The sequence below is a fragment of the Mytilus trossulus genome, chromosome 6 (assembly GCF_036588685.1).
Source record: "Mytilus trossulus isolate FHL-02 chromosome 6, PNRI_Mtr1.1.1.hap1, whole genome shotgun sequence".
NCBI lineage: Eukaryota > Metazoa > Mollusca > Bivalvia > Mytilida > Mytilidae > Mytilus > Mytilus trossulus.
The window spans coordinates 48,012,250-48,034,016 of NC_086378.1; the positions used below are offsets into that span (position 1 = coordinate 48,012,250).

Here is a 21,767-nt window from a genome sequence, read left to right on the forward strand (position 1 = left end):
GGACAAATAGCATTTTTACGGTTTTTCGCTATTTGTCCGGCCAAAAACATAATGATGAAGATAAAGCTTTGTGTTTTGAAGGTCTTAAATAAAGCACGAGTTGTTTTAAACAAAAATGTCTAACATCGTTTTATGAAAAAGAACTCATACTAAAAAAAAAAAAAAAAAAAACTATACATTTGATTCAGATTTTTTTTATTCTAATATTCTAAAGGAATTTGGGTAGGAAAGGGGGGGGGTGATTCTCTATTTTGTAGTTCTGCCTATGAATTTCATGTAAGATAAATAGTCGGCCAATCCTTATTGGCTTTATCTATGATTCCAAAAGATCCTGAATTTATTGTTTCTGTGAAGTTTGGTTAAACGAAGGTCCCCATATGATTATGCACGATTGTTCGGCGATTTTTAATTCATAGGAAATTAGAGAAAAGGACAGGCACGTGTTACCTGTCCACAAAAGTAGGATTTTGTTTTCGATAAGATTGTTTTAGAAAAAAATGGTTATTAAATACAACAGAAAAAAGGGGGGTACACCAACCCTGGTGTCTTATTCACAGTCAAGGCATATCAGTATGTTCATATATCTCCGTTGTAGTAGAACTTGAAAATAATGCATCCAAGCAATTTTTTTATAGTATTTTTTCATTCAAGCAAATTTGATATAGTATTTTTTCCGAATGCGTTTTGCCTCCATAAGGTAAATGGGGGTAAATCATCAATTTTACTTCGATTTCATGCTTATTTCTCACAGTTAACATGAACACGCTATTGTTCTGGAATCACTCCTATATACATTTGTTTAAAGCAATCACATTCTCTCAGGTTTTCTCTATGACATCTTTAAATATAGTAACGATCTCCAATTCTCTAAACGTCCATTGCATACGCGCGTGTGTTATCCGACACCTCATCCGGGACACTTTCCGCGTCGCATGACACTTGTTGATATTGAAGAAATGTTCATCCGCGGACGAATAGTGATTTTTAACTATTCGTCCGGCTAGACGGACGAATAGACACTCCGTTGAATTTATCAATTACAGGTGAATGTAATTAAGGGTCAGTTATGGGATAATGAATGACAGAATCTTAAAGACAGACACACCTACATTGTATGTCAATGTGCTAAGTCTTCCCACGTATAATGCTCATTATATAAACAAAGTGCTCATATTAACCTTGTACATTTCCTGTTTTTTTATATATCTTTTCGTAACATTATAGTTTGTAATTACCCTATATAAACAACTTAGAAACACCTTGCTAAAAGAGGGAAAGAGATGACTACTTTTGATTCATTTCAGAAACGTGAACAAGGTAAAGAAAAATAAATAAAAGGAGGAAGCTAGTTAACAAAATAAATTACAGTAGAATTACAAAGTAAGAGCAGGAAATATTTTGTGCTAGGAGAATCCAAACGTAAATTAATAAGTTCATAACATAAAATGATAAAATCTGTGATGACCGGAAAACAGATTTGATCTTAAACGCTTTAAAAAACAAAACAAAGAAAATGGCAAGGTAAAACGTTAATATCAAGATTTTAAAATTGGCATCAAACGACACAAATATTGCAACCAAATAAAAGTCAACAACCACTTGCATTGGTGTCGACTTACCACAGGTACTTCTATCAATATAGGGTTTACTATCCATACCCGTACGAAAAATCACAAGGTAGCTAACGGAAATTTGCAATGTGTTCGCTTCAACCAATATTGTATTACTTTCCCTTGCCCCTCTCACGTGTAAACATACATCAGTCTGTCGGTAATTGGTAATCGGTAACAGGTAACCAGATGAATCAGTGCAATCTGATTGGTCGAATTCATCTGGTTACCTGTTAATTCATACTAGTAACCAGAAAAATGTGAATAATGGGACTGCACAGTTTTATTTACTTCCTATGTAAACCGGAAGCTTAATACGTACAAATTCAATGGGCCCAAGATCACAATTAATGACCCGCTTTTCGTTCCTTTTAATTAGAGTGTACTTTTTCTTAATTTTTTTTTCTTTCTTCTTTCCCTTCCTCACTCATTTTTTAGATTTTTTTGGGTGGAAAGAAGAGAGGTGAAATAATTTTTGGATGTTGTATTTTAACTGATATTGATATGGAATGAGCGATTAGGCCAAATGCAAATAGGTGATATTTACAGTTTTCGGAACATCTTTTGACTTTTCAATAGGGGTACTGTTGTGTATTGGCTAAATTTGTAAAAGTGATTGGTTCAATCTTTCTGGTATTTTCCTGTAAACATTTATGGTATTACATTCTTTAGAAACTTATAAAGATAAAAAAAAATCTTTGGAAACTTTAGTTATATTTTGTCATTGCACAAGATAATGTTTATGAATATTAGATTTGTTGGGTGTGTACTGATTGATGGTAAGTTTTATTTATTTATTAATTGTAATTGGCCTTGAACTAGCTTTGGTGACTGCTATAATTCTAAGTCTTTAGACTTTTTTTAGTTTTTCGTTTGTCGAAGGCCGTACGGTGACCTATAGTAACTGTTGTTAATGTCTGTGTCATTCTTATCTTGTGGACAGTTGTCTCATTGGCAATCATACCACCTCTTCATTTTTATATTGTCATAATAACTTGAGAGTAATCTGAAGGAGGTAATGCACCTATGCAGTGTTGTTGATATGTTGTTCCTGTTCTTTGTTTTTATAACGGCTTTATTGTTTCTCTTTTCCCCTTTCTTTGATTAATTTAAAACATAATATATAGCCGAGTATTTGACAGTCCTTTAGCTGTTTTTACAATATTAATGTATAAATGTCTTTATACAATTATATTAGATTATTAATCTTGTTATGTGGACTTCAAGGTTAAGGAAGCTGGCTTGTCAAGTTTTGGATTGTTTGTCGGATTTTCGGAATCCCCTGGTTTTATCAATTTAAATGCCTTGAAAAAATTTGCCCGGTGACCCCCATTTTTCTTTTTGAAATTCTTCAACATGTATAATGATAAGCCATCTGTTAAAGTTTCATATAATTTTAATGACTTTTTAACTGTTTTTGAGAACTTTAACTTGTCAATGATAAAGCTATGAAAAGTCAAGAGAGAATATTTTCCCGCCAAAATTTCAATGGCTCATATCTCGAAAACAAGCATGGTGACCTATATATTTTTTTTGCTTTTTGGATCCCTTTATTAATTTCTAATCAATATAAACTAGTGTTTTGAAAAGTTAATTACTTTGAAACTGAGAAGCGAGCTCCCTTAAGTTTACTGTACATGAAGTTACTATGAGCAAAACATGTGTAGACGAAGTCAAAGTTTAAACAATCAATAACATAAATAATTAAAATACATGCATGTAGTCTAAAACATTTTGAGTGTCAAACAAAATAATTTTTCATAGATAATTGAAGATGTGGTATGAGAGCCAATAAGACAACTCTCCATCCAAGTCACAATTTGTAAAAGTAAACCATTATTCGTCAAAATACGGTCTTTAACACGGGAGCATTGGTTTTCACCGAACAGCAAGCTATGAAATGACTAGCGTAAACCCATTCAAACAGGAAAACCAACGGTCTTATGTATATAAAAAAATGAGAAACCTTTAGAACCACACCAACAAACGACCACTGAATATCAGGTTCCTGACTTAGGCAAGTGCATACAGATGCAGCGGCTTTAAACTTTTAAATGTGTGCCAACCTTCAACCTGACCTGACAAAACCGTGTAACATCACAAACATAAAAAGACACACTTCAAATGTCAATTGAAATGGCTTAACTCTATCGAAAGATATAATTATGAAATAAAAAAATCAAGTGACTTTATTTAAATGTACTATCATCTACTGATATTCGTATAGATAAAGACATGGCGGAGCGGAGATACACATGAACGATTCAAAGAAGACGGGATTGTGCTACTGTAAACAATTGTCATTGATCTAAATATGTTGTAATACGTGCCACGTATACTAGAATTCTATAGTAGTTCTTTTTTAATCGAATTGCTATTGTGGCACATATAGAATGTGGCGTGAATAAAGTCGTTCAAAGTCGCAAACCATACACTGAATCTGGGACACAGATGCAACAGCACATCACAAGAACAACTATGCAAAACAATAAACAAATAAAATACATGAGTAACATAAAAAATATGACAATTATTACTCAATGACAGAATTCTGCAATGTGACGGGGATAAGTCTAGTTTGATGGTGTCTCCCCTAACTTGGGTCAGTTGTGACTGTAATAGAGCAATATAAGAACAAGCTACTAGTACCAGAATCATTTGAAAAAGACATTTCATCAGATGGATACAATGCAGAAAACACAAACTGGACGTTGGCTACATGGTCCTTTGAACAATTATTGTGTCTGTCAGATTCACTAAATGTTTAGGTACCATACATTAGGCTCACATATCCAGCGGATAGCTTTCAATAGGCTCTCAATACGTGGTCTTCGAAAGAACTTAGAAACGTTACCTGTACTCAAATTCAGACTAAAATAACAATGTTTCTTAATATGAGTCTTGTTCTTCAAATGTTATAATTTTTTTTATTTTGCTGTATTAATTGAAAATCGGAAGTCAATGGAGCTTGTTTTAAAGAAAGTATCATGAGTATGAAGCTTGTTTTAAAGAAAGTATCATGAGTATGAACTATTAGCATTGTAATATGTTGCGTTTTTTTTCTCTCGGTAAAACGTTTGGATAAGAAGTTAGACTGAAAAGAGGAACAACTGTACATATAGCTCTTCAATAGACCGGTATTATTTTTATAACAACATGTAGTAGATATAAAATCGTCAATACATATTGCTAAACAAAAAGTCGAACAAGGTAGGATTTGTTACTAAGGGGTTGGATCACTAACCCATAGTTTTGGCTACAAAAAAATCTGTTTTTTGTTCTCTTTGTAATGAAGAGAAAACTTGTAGTAATCATAATGTTAAAATATTTCTTTTTTTATTTTTCAAGATAACAGGAATATTATTGGAGATCTTTTCAATGTTGTTCATGATCATTGCTAAATTAAAAAGAAGTGTATATTATTTAGCTATCATTAAATTTTGCTAATAATCTAGTTTTTGAAGTTGTTGTTCGTGGCAATTTAAATGTCCTGCTCTTCATCCCTAATGACAAACTTTGATACATTTATTGATGTTTGCTTTACGTCCAATGCAAAATATTCTATGCTTGCTCATGACGAGAAATATTAGCAATTGATACAAAAAGTTGCTGTTATAGGTGGTCCCCATTCTGACTGGACATGGCTGCGAATTTATACATCCGGCACAACTAAACTAACACCATACTTTTGCAAACAATTTTCTGGCGATTGGACAAAGATGAAGGAACAATCATATGTCTTTAACCCTATTCACCCCTAGAACCTTTTGTATGATACGCACATGTTCTTGTTACGTATACGAACATATAGATATACATGAAATACTAGCCACTGGACGTTAAACAATCACCAACCAATATTGTTAACGATTGTCAACGGCGATCAACGGTTAGGCAAATAATGATTTAGAAGTATCCACATATAAACATGAAATAGCAGTAGTAAGTACCATTTTATGAACATGGAAGGAACATGTGAAAGACTTTTAAGTTAATATTTTTCGCCGCCACTGGTGGTACATATGTTTGTACTGATATGAACCATTTCGACAGATAGTTACCGATTGAAATCAATTGGATTTAAAAAGCATTCAAATCAAATGTAACTTTTATAAAATTATTTGTTAGCTAAAGAGACATAACTCTTTCGCTTTTCTGGACCTACTAATATTTCATAATCTCTCCTGGCGAAGGTAAATCCTAACGCAGTTCATATGAACGAAAATTTTACTACAACTCCTTTAGGACTGTAAGTCACCGGCGGTATCCTCAATAAAAATAAGGAGATTTGTTATGATCGCCACCCAAACAACACTCAATCAAAGTTCAAATGAGATGGATGTAAGCAATTATAGGGACCAATACGACCTTCAACAATGAAAAAAAATGTATAGTCGACTATAAGGGGACGACCATTTGATATTCTGGGGGGGGGGGGGGGGGGGGGGGGGGGGCAGGAGGATTTTGAAAATAAATAACTCAGCCTTGATAATTACAAAAATAAATGGTTTGTTCTTTAGTAATTTGAAAATAAATTACCTGACTTGCAATGTATTGAAAATAAATAACTCAGCAGGTCTATAGCTTCTTGGGTCTCAGCAGTTCCAAAACCCTTCATAGTTTTATGTTTCACAATACTTTTTAAAGAGGCTAGGAAAAAACCAAACTTAAATACTATGTATGAATGCAATACATGTATGATGATTGGGAATATAAATGATTCATTTTGTAAAGAAAAGTATAAAATACTACTAATTATATACCAGATGTCTTTTATAATATATTATGTATTTGTGTTTATGTTGTCCTGTCTCGCTATGTATTATCTTAATATGTTTGTATATATTTTCCTCTTGTACACAAGTATGACATTTTGTCTGAGGTTATGAATAAAATTTTGAATCTTAAAATTTCTGCAGGGGATAATGATTAATTTGAATTAAATGCATGGTACACAATAACTCATCTTCGCTAGGCAAGGGTTAAGATCCACATCCACTCTTTTGCGGGAGTGGATCATAACCCTTGGCTAGCGAAGATGACAATATACTTGACTTTACATGTATTATTCATTCATAATTAACAAAATTCTAAAAATTGTATGTTTTTGAATATCATGAATATAGTTGTGAAAATGAATAATCAGTCCCTTGCTTTACTGAAAATGAAAAATCTTGCTTCAATAGTGCAGAAAATGAATAATCTGTCCTCTCAGTTTTCAAAAATAAATAACCGATCAAAAACAAATCCTCCTGTCCCCCCCCCCCCCCCCCCCCCAGAATATCAAATGGTCGTCCCCTAAGAGTGCCCCGAAATGAAAAGTATAAAACAATTCAGTTTAAAAAATCAACGGCCCAGTTCATAACAAAACAATGAACAGACATGAACCGAAGACAACCACTGGACTACAGGCTCCTAATTTGGGACAGACACACAAAGAATGAAGCGAGTTTAAATATTTTATGACCGCTCAATCTTCTCCTCACCTGGGACAGCAGTGTTACAGCACAACATAAGAACAAAGTATAATCAAAGTACTGAAGTACTGAACATCTGATGAACACAAGTTCTTGTTGATTGTTACAAGCTCTTGTCTCATTTTTATTTGCTTTACGAGCCATTGCAATAAGAGACAACAACCAGACGAATGAACAGCCACATGCTACTATAGGGTCGTCAACGCAGCGATAAAATTCCGCTAGCCCCTAAGCAGTACTTAATGATGGATAAGTCTAGTTCATCAAAATTGTCGCCACACTAAACTCAAAAAATTTACATATAAACTAAAAAATAAAATAACTCACAAGACTAACAAAAACCACAGGTTCCTGGGAGCCTTGGGATATGCACAAAAAAAACGGCGTATTTAAACATGTTTTGTGAAAGTTCAACCCGCCTCTATATTAATAAGTGACATTGGCATTCTCTAAACTGGATCGGTTGTTTTTAACTCTTTTGGGGTGTAACTGCATATTTGTACATCCAATTCAACTTGGATGTATAAATACGCATTCACATCAAAAATGATCCAACAAGAGTCAAAGGAAACCGACTCACTTATAGTAGATGTACATGTATGTGTGTTTTGTTAAATTGTTCCTTTTAAAATTGTTACACGATGATGACTGATGTACCCATATTTTGACTATTTTATTTATTTAACGCATCAATGTAAATATAACGGAATTTGATGACACTGTCATTAAAGTGAGGGGGTTAGCGCTATAGAACCAGGTTTAATCCACCATTTTCTACATTTTAAATGCCTGTACCATGTCAAGAATATGACAGTTCTTGTCCACTCGTTTTTGATGCGTTTTGTTATTTGATTTTGCCATGTGATCATGGACTTTCCGAATTGATTTTTTTTAAGTTCAGTATTTATGTGATTTTACTTTTCACTTAATGTACACGTGCGTATTATAATTGTTTAGTGTGATGGGTGCAGGTCTCCAGATGGTATTTGTGAACTGCAAATCAGACAAAAGCAACATCAAAATCCTGTTTCTACAAGCTTTATCAAAATCTAAAATAATACTTCCAATTTGGATACAGTTCGTTTCGTTTCAAAACAAGTCATGAAATTTGAAATGAGTTGAACAATTTCTACAATGTGGACCATCTGAGGTAAAGAAATATTTAATAAAGCCACAACTCAGATTTTTTTCCCGATAATTATATAAGGATTAAAAACAATAACAGTTATCTTACTTTGCATGTTCAAATTTGTAGTTCATAAAACAATAACTTCTTTATCGTGTTTATATGACACTTGTGTTATTTTCATTTAGTTCGCTGCTCATGATCAATATCAGATCAGTATATGTATACTACGATAGTGTCAGTAGATAACATGAACTAGCAGTTGGTCATTTCAAAAATATTGTTTATTGATTTCTTTGTCTAAATAAACACAATAACGTTCTTTAATTTATCATTGATTTCTGCTAATTTCAACAAATACCCCTTCAAAAAATCTAGTCAGAACTGTTTACTTTATTTACAATTACTTTCTGTAATAATAAGCATCTAGCATAAGGTACCGTATACAAGAGAGCAGTTAGAAAACAGGATACAAAATAGATATTAGTAGTACTATAGGAATAAACAAAGACATAGCTGCAAAGCTAGCTAGAGACTCTCAAGATCTTGTGTCGCTCACTCTATTCTACTTCGGTTTTGGAAATCTTTTGAAAATAGATAAGATAATTACAGATATCTCTATATGAATAAGGCCAACATTGATTTAATATTGGCCCCGTAATTTAATCAAAAGCAGGAGATTTTTATAAAGTTTACGGAAATTACCAAAATAATTCATTGAAATTGTAAAAAATGACTTTGTAAGAAAATTAACATGCAAAAGAGGGGGGGGGGGGGGGTCCCGCTTACATGTTTAAACTCCGCCACATTTTGTATGAATGTGCCTGTCCCAAGTCAGGAGCATGTAATTCAGTGGTTGCCGTTTGTTTATGTGTTAACTAAACTTATTTGTTTTCGTACATTTTTGGTACAAAAATTAGGCCGTAAGTTTTCTAGTTTGAATTGTTTTACATATGTTATTTCCGGGCCTTTTATAGCTGACTATGCGGTATGGGCTTTGGTCATTGTTGAAAGCCGAACGGTGACTGAAAGTTGTGCATTTCTGTGTTATATTGTCTCTTTTGGAGAGTTGTCTCATTGGCAATCATACCACATCTTCTTTTTTTTTATACATCAACAAGATATAATTGACAATTTTAATCATGTTGACTTTTGCGTAGATATTCTTTCTTGATATTTGCAGTTTCTGATATATCTCAAACTATAAATATTTTAACGATACATGTATTAAGGTCTCATCAGCACCATATTAGGAACATTTATGCCACGTTTGGTTTCATTCCATTCAGTGCTCCTCTAGGAATGGCATTCGAATATATTTTCCCTAGCGTCTTATGTTAAATGAAGTCCGATACTGGCGGTATTAATGGACAATGATTAAGCTACAAAGAAACACCACTTGGTCAGCACATCATTTGGAACATTCATTTCATGTTTTATTTCATTATATTTAGTCGTTCTATAGAGTTTTATGTTAAACTTACTTCCCAGGCTAGCAGCCATATTGGATAACAAATCAGCTACAAAGTAAAATTATTCAAAAGAAACATTCGTTCCGTGTTTGTTTCAATCCATTAAGCGGTTTTCTTGAAGAAGACATATGTATGTATTTCCCCTAGATTCCTTTGTTTAACTAAGTCCCACATTGGTAGCCGAAGTAAAACACTTGTTCATCATCTCATTAGTTACAGTCATGCATTGTTTAGTTTCATTCCATTTAGGGATTCTCTAAAAGAAGACATATGTATGTATTACCCATCGGGTTCTATGTTAGACTAAATCCCTCTCTAGCGGCCATCTTTGATGATGAATCGACTTTAAAGTAACAACACTTTGTCATCGCATCATTGTGACCATAGGCCATAGGTTCTCTAAAAAGTATACAGTTGTATGCATTTTTCGTAGGGTTTAATATTAAACTCATTATTGATACCAGGATCAAAATTTTATATAAACACCAGACGTGCGATTCGTCAAAAAAAAGACTGATCATTGACGCTCGAATAAAAAAAATGTTGAAAAGGCCAAGTACAAAGTTGGAGAGTATTGAGTTTAAACTAAGTCCCTATATGGCGGCCATGCTTTAGTCTTGTGACTTCGGTAAGGTAAACGTGTGGGACATTTTATAAACGAGGGGTATTTTTGTTTATCACGGTAGCTATGTGTATTTATTTATTGTAGTTAAGACATTAAAAAATACACAAAAAAGAATAGAAACTAAGATAAATAGATTACATTTTGTATACAAAATATATATGACCGCAATATTTTTGTTTCGTCAAATTGTGGATGAGAATTTTTTTAATGAAAAAAAACATACTTCTCCCCTTTTTTGAAGTTAATTGGTCGTTCACTTATTTAGTTTATAATGAACACACATACATGTACATATTTAGTATATCACAACGTTTAATTAAGATTCAAGTCCATTTTTTTAAATATCTAAATTAAAAAAAAATATTCAATAAAGATATATATATATATATATATATATGATACAGCTTCATATCATGTCGAAACTACTTAATGATCAATTTAAAGAGAGTCCAATATTTTGTTATAATATTTTCGTCATTTTCATTATCTAGTTTACAATCTTTAAAAACAATCTGAGTTCGACATTTTTGGTATTCTTTTTATTTCGCTTACGTGTTGAGGTTTCATAAATGCAGTTTAAATCGCGTAAAGTATACTTATTTTTTCTTCCTTTTGTATACTAAAGGTGATTAGGCATCTTCATTTGAAAATCAATATTCACTCAAACAGTTGAAATGAAAGCTTGAATACGAAAACCAATGTACATCAGAATATAATACCAATCATTATCATCAATATTATAGAACATTTTCTACCTAAGGATATGCCTGTACCAAAGTGAGAACTATGACAGATGTCTTCCACTCGCTTGAAGTGTTTAAACTTTTTTATTTTGACATTTCAAAATCGGGTTTTTTTTTTTAATTTTCCTTGGTCAGCAAATTTTTCAGTGTAGCTGTTTGGTTTTAATCACTTGTTGCCCACTAGCGCCACATTCAAAACTTAAAACAGCCAACAAAAGATATAAATATGTGGACAACCAAGTAATGAATCTTACTTATGCTTATTCGAAGTAACAGGATTCGTATTTTAATCCGGACATATTCTTAAAATCAACAATAGTTTTACATGTAAATCAGAAAACCTTTTCGCCTACATTGCAAATGCACTGTGTATTTTATATAATGCCTGGGGGTTGTCATACCTTCACATTAATTACGTAATGTTGAATTATTATATATAAAGAAATTAAAATTAAACTTCGCACATTATTATTGAAAACAGAAAAAATGATACAACACTTGCTTGGAATACTTGTAGGAATTTATCTGATGCCAGCAGTTTCAGGTCAGTCGCGCAGTTTCTTTGATATGAATTGTCCTCGGAATATATCTGTTAATTTAAGGAAATGTGAAGTCTTGGTTGAGTCTCGATTAGATTTTACTGACTTTAGACAATGGACATCTGAGCTTGAGAGCGCAGTTAAAGTATCATTAGACGTAACCTGTAAGTCGAAGGGGGTATTCTTCCTCCCAAGGCCAATGACAGCGAGAGGGCTTATCAAACTTAACGTGAAAGGATGCGTACTGGCAGGATACTTTTCAGAGTCTTTGACCCCTACAAATTTGAAAGATGAACTACTAGAGTTATCTTTAGATAACTGCGTTATCGCAAGCAATGTGAAACGTTTAATAGATTCAGTTAACAAACCAGTGACCAAGGAAATCGATTGTGGACAACAAACCTTACAGAGATCGGTATGGCGTAATATATCATACACGAATACGAACGACATGGAGGGTGTTACAGTAGATGACTTTCTGAAGTTCTTTTCATCACTCGATCAATTCCTTAATAACATTAATCGAATTAAATATAGATGCAAATATTCCAATTTAGAATACATTGATGAAAGTATGGGCAGCAATCGCAACAAACATAGTTTCCTAATGATGACTGCTTATTCAGATTTCCCGGCTCTTCACACATTTCTTTGGACATATAATGGATACAGTAGCGTACCCCAAGAGCTAACTGATTGGAGGAAATATTTTCCACAACTAAAACTTTTATACCTTTCGTATAATAATATTACAAAATTCAACTTTTTGGGAGCACCCTTCACAGAAATGGTATCAAAATCAGAGCCTCTAGTGATTGATCTTTCTCATAATTCTGTAAATGAAATTCCAGTAGACATGCCGGATTATCTCACTGGTTCTGTGCCGATTATTGTTGATTTAACTGGAAATCCGCTAAAATGTGACTGCAACTTCCTACGATATAAAAACTATGTTATGCATGCGCTGAAAATATTTCAGAAATATGGAAACCTGTCTCGGATAACTTGTCGTTCTGTAAAAATGCACGGGACAATACAGCTAGTAAATTACAGTAACAATAATTGTTAAGAACATATCATTTTGCTTTCAATTTCTTGGCCATCTCAACATCTGACACTTAACCAGGATATAGTTAAGCTATTATAACAATGATAGTTGTAGCATATGGTTTCAATGTGTTTAATTTAAATTTGTAACATATACGAAATAAACCAGAAATATGAATAATTTCGTTTATATATTTTTAATTTGATGTTGCAACCCTGTAAATTCGTGTACACAGAACTCAGATGTACAGTTCACATGGTTTAAGCGTCTTTAATTCGTTTTTAAATTTCCTTCTCTAGTAACATATCAAGACGGCTTTATAGCTGATAAAACCAAACCATGAATGTATTGTAAACGTATAACTCCTCAATACTTTATATGTATAGTTTTGTGTAATGTTTGCTTTATTCCAACTTTTTTTTTATTTCACAACTTAAATATCTTTATATTAATTTCCATTGCAACATGTAATAAGAGTCTTTCATTTTTCTACACACTATCTAGAGATTTTGATTTCTTCTACACTGTTCAATTATTGTACGGATTTTGTTCATTAAGCCTCAGTTTAAAAAATAGTGAGATTCGGTATACATGTCAAAGAGACATTTTTCTCCTATATTTAAAATAAATTGGATTTAAGCAATTTTAGTCAACTGTACGCCATCCACAACAAGAATAACCAATATTAATACTAGTTAGTCTTCTATAAAAGGCCCCTACCATTCAACTTAGCAGTTTATTCAATGAACACCTGACAAAAATAGGTATTTTCTTCATAAAGTCATTAGCTTCTTTGGAACATATTTGTATGTTTTTATAGTGATTAGATTATAACACAACGGTGACTGCTGTACCCTTAAGCTTACATTGTAGTTTACATTTTTACATATTAACTATGTCTGTTTGTTTTGTTCACACATAGTTGTAAATTCATTAAATTTGATGCAACTGTAATACGAATGAGAGGTTTAGCTAGCTATAAAACCAGGATTTAACCTCCATTTGTCTATACAAGAATATGACTGTTGTTATCCATGCGTTTGATGTGTTTGAGCGGGTTCAGTATTTTTGTTTAATTTTACTTTTCACAAGATCGAAGGGAAACATACAGTTATATCTTCATATACCACCAAACACTATTCAATCGATCTAAGGAAGATAATAAAAATATACAATGATCGCATACCAGGGCACAATGGGCCTAATTGTAACCGTGAAATATCCGGTTTTGAAACAAACATTGACAAATGTGGTAAATAGCATTTCAAACACCTACGTCTTATTGCGGATAAAAATTGTTGTAGTATCAGCGTTACAATACGTACACTTTACTACTGCAATCAATTATATTTTTATGACCTTGTTTTCTCGTTATCGAAGAATAATATATTAAGTAAACTCATTATAGAAACCGGGATATTTTTGTTTATATTTCGCCAGGCACGCGTTTCGTCTTTAAAAGAATCATGAGTGGCGCTCGAATAAAAAAGATATTAAAATATCAAAATAAGTACGAACAGAATTCAGGTTTTTTTTGTTATTATTCCCAAATTTATAGTCGGACAATTCTAATATGGTTTGTTGTACGTCAGTATCGAGCATATGATACCGTCGAGGACTGATAGTCCACCAGAAATAGTATCGATCTAGGGCTGCAAAAATGAAAACAAACATTTTAAATTTATAAATTGCATGCTTTGCAAGCGCATTAAACACTTTCAAACCCGTTAAATGTGTAAGCGGTAAAATATATGAAACAAAAAATATCATATTACTTAGTACAGTACTTAGTAGAGTAAATTTGAACAAAAACTTTCATTTAACACCTTGATCTTTACAAATTGTCGTTTCCTATTTTTATAAAGCTCATCTGTGTTTTTAAAATCCCCACCTTTAATCTTTATGTTAAAAACAATTGCCTGTTCACCAATTTAATATCTTTTGCAAAGATTAATCAAGTACTTTTATTTATTTTTTGGTAAACAGCTTTGTTTATGTTTTTGTTTTTTAACATACTTATATTGAGATCTTACACAGTTTAAGATCAATAACGGACGTGTTCCTAATTTAGGACATACTTATACTAATGGTATTTGACATGTGTCAGTTGTTGTAGCAACAATAACTATATAAACAAGTTTGCGGATTTTCTATCTGTGGTCACATAAAGTATCTAGTTGTTAATATTTGTTCATCATTATTTGATTTCAATTAGATATGAAAAGAATATAAAGATTTGCATATCCGTTGTAAGAGTAATTATTATTTGCTATACACACAAGAGCCCGTCTGCGAAATCCAATAGCAGGTGTTAAAGACGGCAACCTTAAAGATAGTAATAACTTCATTGTGGTTAATAACACCTTTGATAAGATCTTAAATATTTTGTTTTTAAGTTACGAAACTGAGAATTTGAAACACTTTTACAATTAAATCAATCGTAATGGCGACCTCAAAACACTGTTACGCCAATAAGTCATAGTGACATCTCAAAAACGTGTAAATTATTTTTATTTAGGTAAATAGTTCTTTTATATATAGCTGATTGACTTTAAAAACGGAAGACTAGGCTATTTTGTTTTAGTCCACTTTTCAAATAAGCATTTTTAGTTAAATAAATTTATAAACATAATTTCAATTAATTTCAAATAAAATTTACGGTACCAATTTTCTTGCAACAGATGCGCATTTCGACAATACATGTCTCTTCAATGATGCTCGTAGCCAAAATATTTTAAATCCAAAAGCTTATATAAAAGATGAAGAGCTATAATCCAAAAGTTCCAAAAAGTATAGCCAAATCCGTGAAAGGAATCACCGCTTTGCATGAGGAAGATGCATTCCTGTATATATAATAATTTTTGACAATCATTTCAAAGTTGTCCCAAAACAACTGACAGTTGAAACCTTGGTGCTCCTGTTGTTACCGTTGTTCATTTGTTTTTTCTCTTACAGTTGATGTGTTTCCCTCTGTTTAAGTTTGTAATCCGGATTCTTTTTACCTCAATAGAATTTTTACTTTTGAATAAAGTATATTACTGTTACCTTTATTTGTATGGTATTGAAGATTTATCTTTTGTCATTACATTATTGATATTTTTATAACCATTATTGATATTTTTGTAAATATTAAGCTGAGTGTATAAAGGGAAACGTCTAGATTTTATTTTTAATTGTAAATCGACAATAATGTCCCGTATTATACATGCATAGCTGAAACAAAAACAACCTCATCTTGTTTTTATTTTCATTCTAACCTAAGCATTTTATACATAAGAAACGTTTGCAGTGGAATGCATGTGTTGATACTTTTTGCACGTCAGCAATTAAAACATTTGATTGAACGATTATGTTCCCTTACAATTGTTCGACATTCATGTTTTGCACAGCTGACATAGCTTCCTGTAGAAGAAACTTTTCAATTCACACGAAAAAAGAGGACAATCCATGAAAGGCATACTTGTACAAAATAGACGGAAGATACCAAGGGACAATCAAATCTAATCACGTCATACGCACAGGAAAAGCCACATGTGGATCAGGATCTGCTTACCCTTCCGGAGCACATGAGTACACCACAAGTTTATGGTGGGGTTTGTGTTGCATACTCTTTAGTAGTTTTCTATGTTGTCGGTTTGTCTTTTTATTTTTAGCCATGGCGTTGTCAGTTTATTTTCAATCTTTGAGTTTGAATTTCCCTCTGGTTCCTTTCGTCCCTATTTACAACACAACTAAAATAGACGTACCATCACTAAGAGAAGAACAAATCAACAAAACACTACATAGAAAACTATAGATTGCATAATACGAACACCATAAAAACTGGGCTTCCGAAAGAGAAACCTTCATATAGATTTAGTCTTCTTTAATTACTATTTTCGTGCATTATTTTCTTTAAACTTTTCATTTGTACGTACACAAGGCTTTCGGTATATTTTGGAGATTAACGTGCATCATTGAAGAAAAGGTCTCGTATGAAATATAAGTTGAAAGATCTGGACGGACATCAAAATCATGTACCCTTTTTGGTCTTATTAACTTTAAACATTTCACCAGATGTTTACCAATGTCTAAATGTTTTTATATACGAACGTATTAATCCTTAAAAAGGGTATTTTCGTTTTTGTAATTGGTACATGTAACAAAAGAAATATGTCAAACACTCAGTACTAGATTTTCCCCCCTCATAATACTTAAGGTTTCGAAGAATAACAAAATATCTATCAGAATACCATGGTGAATTCCCTTCGTCAACACTTGACTTTCATGTGGTAACGCCTTAGTTAGCTCCTGTCTCTAAAATGAATTTTCCCGTTTAAATTTCCCTTCTAGTTTATTTTTTTAACTGTCATACAGTGTCAAAGATCAATTGCAAGTCGTTTTTCTTTGCAGTTTTGATATATTTATGTAAGTCCTCCTGAGAATAAGCTTTGTCTAGAAGCATATGTAATAATTTACTTTCAGCTAAAACACGATAGTTTTTGCGCTTGGTATACTAATTAACAGGTTGTATTGGCTGAACAAATTTCAAATCAGTTTCAAAGATGTTTATATCTGGCGATGCATTCATTTTTTTTCTTCTAAGATATCTTATTTTTGAGAATTTTATTTTATCATTATAAACTTTACAAATAGCAATGCTGAAGGATCATATTTTTGACAATTAATTCATCTTCGATAATGCAAAAGGTACAAACCGATAGATACATATATAAATAGAAATTATTTTGCATTAAACAATGCTTACTCTCATAGGCGAAGAAGTTATACTTCAATCTACAACCTTAGATTTTGGGACGACAACTATGCATTGGAACCTGGCTAGATCCGAATTTAAATCAAATACGTTAATGTCCTTAACTGAAAGCAGTGTACCCCGAAATGTACCTTTTTTATTTTCAATCACTGCAAATCTTTAAATCATAACCTCCGTTACCTCGATACCTCAGCTGGTGGACTGTTGTTCCCGAGGGTGTCACTTCGGTACTGGCATGCAATTATAGATATTACTGTGATTTAAATTGATTTTGTTTTTAAGAAATCACTCAAGGTCAAGAAATTAATTTCCCTTATGCGAAGCTCTTTGTCCGAATTTGGTTAAACTTTAAGAATTTTTGGTTGATAAGCTCTTTGACGTGTTTGGTTTTGGATTGTTAGATAATCTGTCCTCGAGAGATGTTCAAGAGATACCTATTGTCGAAATGCACATCTTATGCAGTAAATTGATACCATTTCTATAATTGCATCGTTAACCTAATGATCGTCTCGACTGATTCGTTTGATTTTTACAAAAAAAACGCAAACATGATTAGAACTATGTATATTTTGAGTAACATTCAATCTCCCTTTTCTGGATAAGGTATATAGTAAAGGGCTTATTTCTACACTTTCTAGTTGCAAACTTGCTCCTTTATTCTTTAAAAAGAGGTCAAAGATACTTAAGTGATCTCAATTCCTCCCGAAGGATAAGCAGATCCCGCTACACGTAGGGTTTCCTTGAGTGGATCAAATAAATACAAACTCGATGATTAGTCTAAAACGTTTGGTTGATAATCTAAACTTTAGACTTAAAATTAAGTATTTGAAGTTTGCTTATCTTAAATCTAACTTTTAATTAGAATATCACACACCTGAATTTATCTACTGAACATTAAAAAGGTATTTTAAATTCTTTTTCTCAACATATTTTGTAACTGACACTAACAATAAACCATCGCCACAGAGTGCAGTCAACACCGATCATAAATATTGTTCATACAACATGTAAGGTATTTCCCCAATATCTTATATGTTGATTTAAATACCTCTATGAAGGATGTTGTTAAATGCACCTGATAAATCAGTAATGCTTTAGTCTTGTGACTTTGGTTAGGTAAACGTTTTGGACATTTTTTTTAAATGAGAGATGATGTTAATAATCATTGTGGCAAAGTGTCAGTATACATCAAAAGTGCATGAAAATAAAAAATATCAATTTATTCTGCTTTATTTAATTAATATACGTACATGTTTGGTATATAACAAAATTTGATTTAGAATCCGGTCCATTTCATAAATATCTAAACTGAGACTAGTGTATATAAATTTATAAATGGAAGTTTTAAATCAAGTCACAACACTTAATGATCAGTTCGAAGCGAGTATTCATTGATCTTTTTAATAATATAATATTCTCGTTTTTATTATATGTTTTACTGCCTTAAAAACAATCTTCCAAAAATTACAGGTTAACATTTTCGGTAATATTTCCCCCTTTTATTCATACATTTCTTTGTAAACTTTAGGTACATGGTCATCTCTGTTTGTCAATAGTTGTCGTCTAAAAACAATTGTTGGAAAAATCACGTGTTTGAATATGTAGACTTAGGTTTTCATCAATCCATATTTACCCAATTTATTTTTAAAAAATCCCCTACGGTCGCAGAAAACGACGTGGTTATTTAATTTCACAGAAAACTACAGAAAATGTATGTCGCCCACACTACCACTGCAGTCTGTATTTTATATCATGCCCGGAGGTTGTCATACCTTTTGAAATTAATGACGTGTACACATTGAAAGTACATATAAATAAGATTAAAATTAACGTTCACATATTCGTACTGGAAACAGAGAAATGTTTCGACACTTGTTAGGACTACTTGTAGGAATTGATCTGATACTAACAGTAATATGTCAGTCTCGCAGTTTCTTTGATATGAACTGTCCACAAAATAAGGCTGCCAATTTTAGGAAATGTGAAGTCTTTGTAGACTCTCACTTAGATTTTACCGACTTTAAACAATGGGCATCTGAACTTGAGAGAGCAGTTAAAATATCTTTAGACGTAACCTGTAGTTCGAAGGGGGTATTCTTCCTTCCTTGGCCAATGAAAGCTAGAGGACTTACCAAACTTAACGTGAAAGGGTGTATACTGGACGGATTCTTTTCAGAGTCCTTCACTCCAACAAATTTGAAAGATGAGCTACAAGAGTTATCTTTAGATAATTGCGTTATTACTGCCAATATGAAACCAGTGATTCGTTTACTGAGTACACCATTGACACAGGAAATCGATTGTGGACAACAAACTTTACAGAGGTCAGTTTGGCGTAATATCACATACATGCATATGAGTACGAACAAACAGGATGATATTGAAACAGAAGAATTGGCATTGAATTTTTCATTCGATGAACTTTTAAACAGAATTAGACATAGAGGATATAGATGCGAATATTTACACTTAACATACCTGGATAAAAGCATCAGAACATCTGGTAGTAGATATGGTTTTCATCTGATGACTGCCAGTTCAGATTTCCCGAAACTTCACACATTTCTTTCCACGAACAACGGATATACTAGAGTACCGCAAGAGTTAACCGATTGGAGGAAATATTTTCCACAACTTAAACTTTTAGATCTTTCTGATAATTTTATTACAAAGTTCAACTTTTTGGGAGCACCCTCCACAGAAAAGATCTCAAAATCAGAGCCGCTGGTGGTAAATCTATCTGAGAACTCAGTAACTGAAATTCCAGAAGACATGCAAGATTATCTCACTGGTACTGTGCCGATTATTGTTGATTTAACTGGGAATCCGCTAAGTTGTGATTGTAATTTCCTAAGATATAAACACTATGTCATGAATGTGCTTAAAAGATTTAAGCAGTATGAAAAATTGTCAGGGATAACTTGTTATTCCGCAATAATGCACCAGAAAATACAGCTGGCAAATTACCGTAACAATAATTGTTTTAAAAGAACTTATTAGATAGGTTTCAATTTTTTGGACATCTCGACACATGAAAGTTCACCAGGCTATGATCGTGTTGTTATCTTAAGTATTAGTTAAAACGATAGTTGTACGTGCAAGTTTTATCATATGGTGTCGATATGTATATATTTGTAACATTTACTTTGAAAAACTTGAATATGCATGTTTTCGTTTATTTATGTTTAAGTTGTTGTAGCTGCACTGTGATTTCCGTGCATCGCATATACACCGCACGATTTCATATCTTTTAAGTGTTTTAACTTTCACTTGCATCTTATATAATTAAACAGTCTTATAATGAGTTCGTTGAAGAGGTATAATTCCTGAATCCCACGTGCATCGTTTTTTTTTTTAGATATTTACATGATTTTCATTTTAACCTTTCAATATCCCTATTTTAATTTACATGGCGACATGTTTTTAGATTCCTTAATTTTTACGGAATGAGATAACTGTCCACAAGAGACCAAAATGACACAGACATTAACAGCTATGGGTCACCGTACGGCCTTCTATGTCATTAGACTTAAAATGATTTTCTTACACTTTTTAAAAACATTTTTAGCAACATTTTATTTTTATTTTATAAAAAAGTGTATTTGGTTCCTTTTATTTTACCTGATACATGTACATGTACAAATATCAACTTAAATTCAGAAGTGATTTTAATATTCTATTGACATGTTTTAGTAATTTTGAAAAACCAATTCAATTGATATTTATCTGCATTATATGTTGTTCATAACAATTAGATTTTGAAATACAAATAACTGTATATAGAACTTCAGTGTTAATGTTTACTTGATATCTACTAGTATTTAATGGGAAATGAATTGAACTTGAACACACTCTGTATTTGTCATAACATATGATTAGAGGATATATATTTTCCGACATGTTATATTAGTATTTAACTTTTTTTTAAAAGATAGAAAAAACTGAAAAATGTTTAATAATAAAAAATATCAACAAAACTGTAACGGATTGTTTCTTTGAAGTATATTACTAAAGTAAGTATAATCTTATACGGTGTAATTCATGTATCGGCTTTTTTTTATTACATAACAGGACGATAGTTGCTTATGGCATTATAGTTGACAGTATGGAATCAGATATCGTATATCCACCCAATAAAGAGTTAATTACTAACTGCTGCATCCATTTAGTATTGAAACTTCTATTAACAACAGTCATGGTGGACATACATTGTAATCTTTAATAAATGTTAACAAAAAAGTATAGTTTTGTTTTAAAGAAATAGTACTGTTACAGTAACCTCATCAGCTCATGCAATAAAAAAACATAAATATAAATGTTTTTTGATATGTAATTTCTAATCTCATATAACCTTGTCATTAGCAGAACATA

The 21,767-nt window shown here is 32.2% G+C and overlaps 2 protein-coding genes across 2 annotated transcripts; both read left to right on the forward strand.

Annotated features, from left to right (window-relative positions):
- The first annotated feature begins 11,539 nt into the window (after positions 1 to 11,539).
- Positions 11,540 to 12,753, forward strand: LOC134723472 (uncharacterized). The gene has a single exon (XM_063587076.1). It carries the CDS (start codon positions 11,540 to 11,542, stop codon positions 12,659 to 12,661), a length of 1,122 nt encoding a protein of 373 aa, XP_063443146.1. The 3' UTR covers positions 12,662 to 12,753.
- Positions 12,754 to 19,256: 6,503 nt separating this feature from the next.
- On the forward strand, positions 19,257 to 20,396 carry LOC134722759 (uncharacterized). The gene has a single exon (XM_063586384.1). It carries the CDS (start codon positions 19,257 to 19,259, stop codon positions 20,394 to 20,396), a length of 1,140 nt encoding a protein of 379 aa, XP_063442454.1.
- The last annotated feature ends 1,371 nt before the right edge of the window (positions 20,397 to 21,767 follow it).

What these genes read in the sequence shown, in the direction of transcription:
- LOC134723472 (XM_063587076.1), top strand. Translation starts at nt 11,540, where the DNA reads ATGATACAACACTTGCTTGGAATACTTGTAGGAATTTATCTGATGCCA.
- LOC134722759 (XM_063586384.1), top strand. Translation starts at nt 19,257, where the DNA reads ATGTTTCGACACTTGTTAGGACTACTTGTAGGAATTGATCTGATACTA.